The sequence below is a fragment of the Argentina silus genome (assembly GCF_951799395.1).
Source record: "Argentina silus genome assembly, chromosome: 5".
NCBI classification, from domain to species: Eukaryota; Metazoa; Chordata; class Actinopteri; order Argentiniformes; family Argentinidae; genus Argentina; species Argentina silus.
In genome coordinates this window covers 5,080,974-5,083,473 of record NC_139659.1, presented here as the reverse complement: position 1 = coordinate 5,083,473, position 2,500 = coordinate 5,080,974, and the positions used below count along the sequence as shown (strand labels likewise).

The 2,500-nt window shown below is 49.7% G+C and overlaps 1 protein-coding gene across 1 annotated transcript in view; it reads right to left on the bottom strand.

Annotated features, from left to right (window-relative positions):
• astn2 (astrotactin 2) overlaps positions 1–2,500 on the bottom strand; it is a gene marked incomplete at both ends in the record, with an annotated part of 256,443 nt that overhangs the window by 176,324 nt on the left and 77,619 nt on the right. The window contains 1 exon segment of the mRNA XM_083669850.1: positions 1–197. This exon segment is cut by the window's left edge and continues 260 nt beyond it. Coding sequence (XP_083525976.1) covers positions 1–197 — 197 coding nt within the window.

The window sequence follows — 2,500 nt, the reverse complement described above, 5'->3', positions numbered from 1 at the left end:
TGGTGGAGCTGGCGGGAGCCCCGGAAGCTGTCCCTGCCCTGGGGACCCAGGAGGACTGAGGGGATGTAGTGGATCTCATGGGTGGCCTCTGTGCTGGCACTCTTCTGGGGGACGCGCCGGCGCTTGCACCAACGGTTACGGGTGTACAGGACCAGGGTGAAGAGGAGGATGAGGAGGAGGAGAGCAATCAGGCCACCCTGGGAGACAAGGAGAGAGAGAGAGAGAGAGATGTGAGTGAGATGTGTGTGATACACACACACACACACACACACACACGCGCATGCACGCACGCACGCACGCACGCAAGCAACCACACACACCCGCACACGCATGCACGCACACACACACACACACACACACACACACACACACACACACACACACACAGCCAGATCAGAGCCAGCCAGCTGTACTAGCCTTAGGGTTTTACACATAACACTGTGACAAGGTTGTTCAACTAACTCACACTATCTCTTTATCTGAGACGTATCACTTCCCTCGAAGCCTCTTCACACAAATCCACCAGGACTCATCCATTGCTCCACAGTTTGTCCCATTTCATGCCATCGCACACATCAAAGACTTCCTCTCTCTCTCACACACAGTCACACACTCTCACACACACACACACACACACACACAAGCTGGAAGTGAATACCACATTTAATCCACTGAGATATGCATACACTCACCACGTAGGGTGGATAGAATGGCAAAGCAGACCTAGTCCAAGTGTAACAGGCCATGTGTTGCACAACAGTGAACACAGCAAACTCACGGCAAACTCTCTCACACACACACACACACACACACACACACACACACACACAAACACACACGCACACACACACACACACACACACACACACACACACACACACACACACACACACACACAGTAAGACTCGGAAAGTTGCGACCACTGTAACGTCATGTATCTAACCGTCATGACCAGCCAGACACTAAAATGCCACAGTCACAGTCGTTTCTGTGCCAAACACTGACAGCCAAGCCTGCCTGTCCATTGTGGCTGGAGTTGTACTGTACGGTGTACACCGGCCGGAGAGGGCTATTCATCACAACATGTACAATCCCATCGTCATGAGCAAAAACAAAACCCCCTCTCAAATTATGACTCATGCACTGCTGGGTGTCTATACATCATATAGCTGTGGAGAGAGAGAGAGAAAGATAAAGAGAGAGAGAGAGAGAGGGAGAGAGAGGAGAGAGAGAGAGAGAGAGAGAGAGAGAGAGAGAGAGAGAAAGATGAGAGGGAGTACCATGGACAAATGTGTTCATTAATCACCAATAGGAGAGCGGTGTCTGGGAAATACACTCCCTGTTAGAACAAAGTCACCCAGTGATGATGAGAGATGAATGAGAGGGCGAACAATTTACAGAACACTGCTTCAGTGTTTGATCAGAAATCCCAGGGATGGTCTCAATGAATGGATGAATGAAACTGGAAAGGGATCCTTAAAATAGAGGACGCATCCGGAAGAGTGCCTCTGCAGCAACAGAAACCCCTTGTGTGCCCATAGAAAATGGTTCATAACTGAAATTGACGAAATCAACACTTCCATTCTCTCTAATTGCAACAGCAGCCATGCAAATTGCCAGTGGTGGATTGCCCACCAGGGAAAAGGTGTTTTTTCATTCATCTAAAAACCCTAAAAAAATCCCTGTTGTTCTAGTCTGGAGTGACTCCGCAGGGAGGAGAGAGGCTGGGAGACCCAGGATTCAACTCCATAAACATATCTCTCTCTCTCTCTCTCTCTCTCTCTCTCTCTCTCTCTCTCTCTCTCTCTCTCCCTCTCCCTCTCTCTCTCTCTCCGTCCTCTGGCCATAGACCCAAGTCTGACTGACATCGGCTGGTAAGCGGAATGAGCTGGTGTCTAGTTTCATCATCTATTTGAGCCAATGAACAATGACTGAAGAGATGAACAGTGACAGAAGGGACAGGACAGAGGGACAGGACAGCCACCTGGCGTAATCCTACATGGAACCAAGTCCCTGTGCTAAGACATGGGCTAAATGAACGCATCCTTTCTCACCCAACAACAGCAATCAATATGTGAACAGCATGACATATTTGTCAGCGGTGAAAAGGAGGGGTGGATCAAAATGGCGTGCCACATCGACGTGTTGGGCAGCTGACCTATCAGGTTATTGATCTCATTAAGCACCCGCGGTGAGTCTCCTCCGGAATGAAAGACAGCTCTATACAGCTATTTCACCGCAAGCACATACACATTAGTAGGATGTATTGTATGGGAGGCTGGCAGAGGGAGGGAGAAATCAGAGGACGGGGGACACATTGTAATGCACGGAATGGATTGAGGAACGGAGTCACGCGCGTGTTTGAAGCCATTCCTCGTTTCATGCCAATGAGCCATGTTCTCCGCTTTCTGCCTTCACCGAGCCTCACCTGATGTGTTGTCTGTCTTCTCTCATTTGCCGTGTGTGTCGGTGGCTATAGAGCTCCCCAGTCATAGACTAT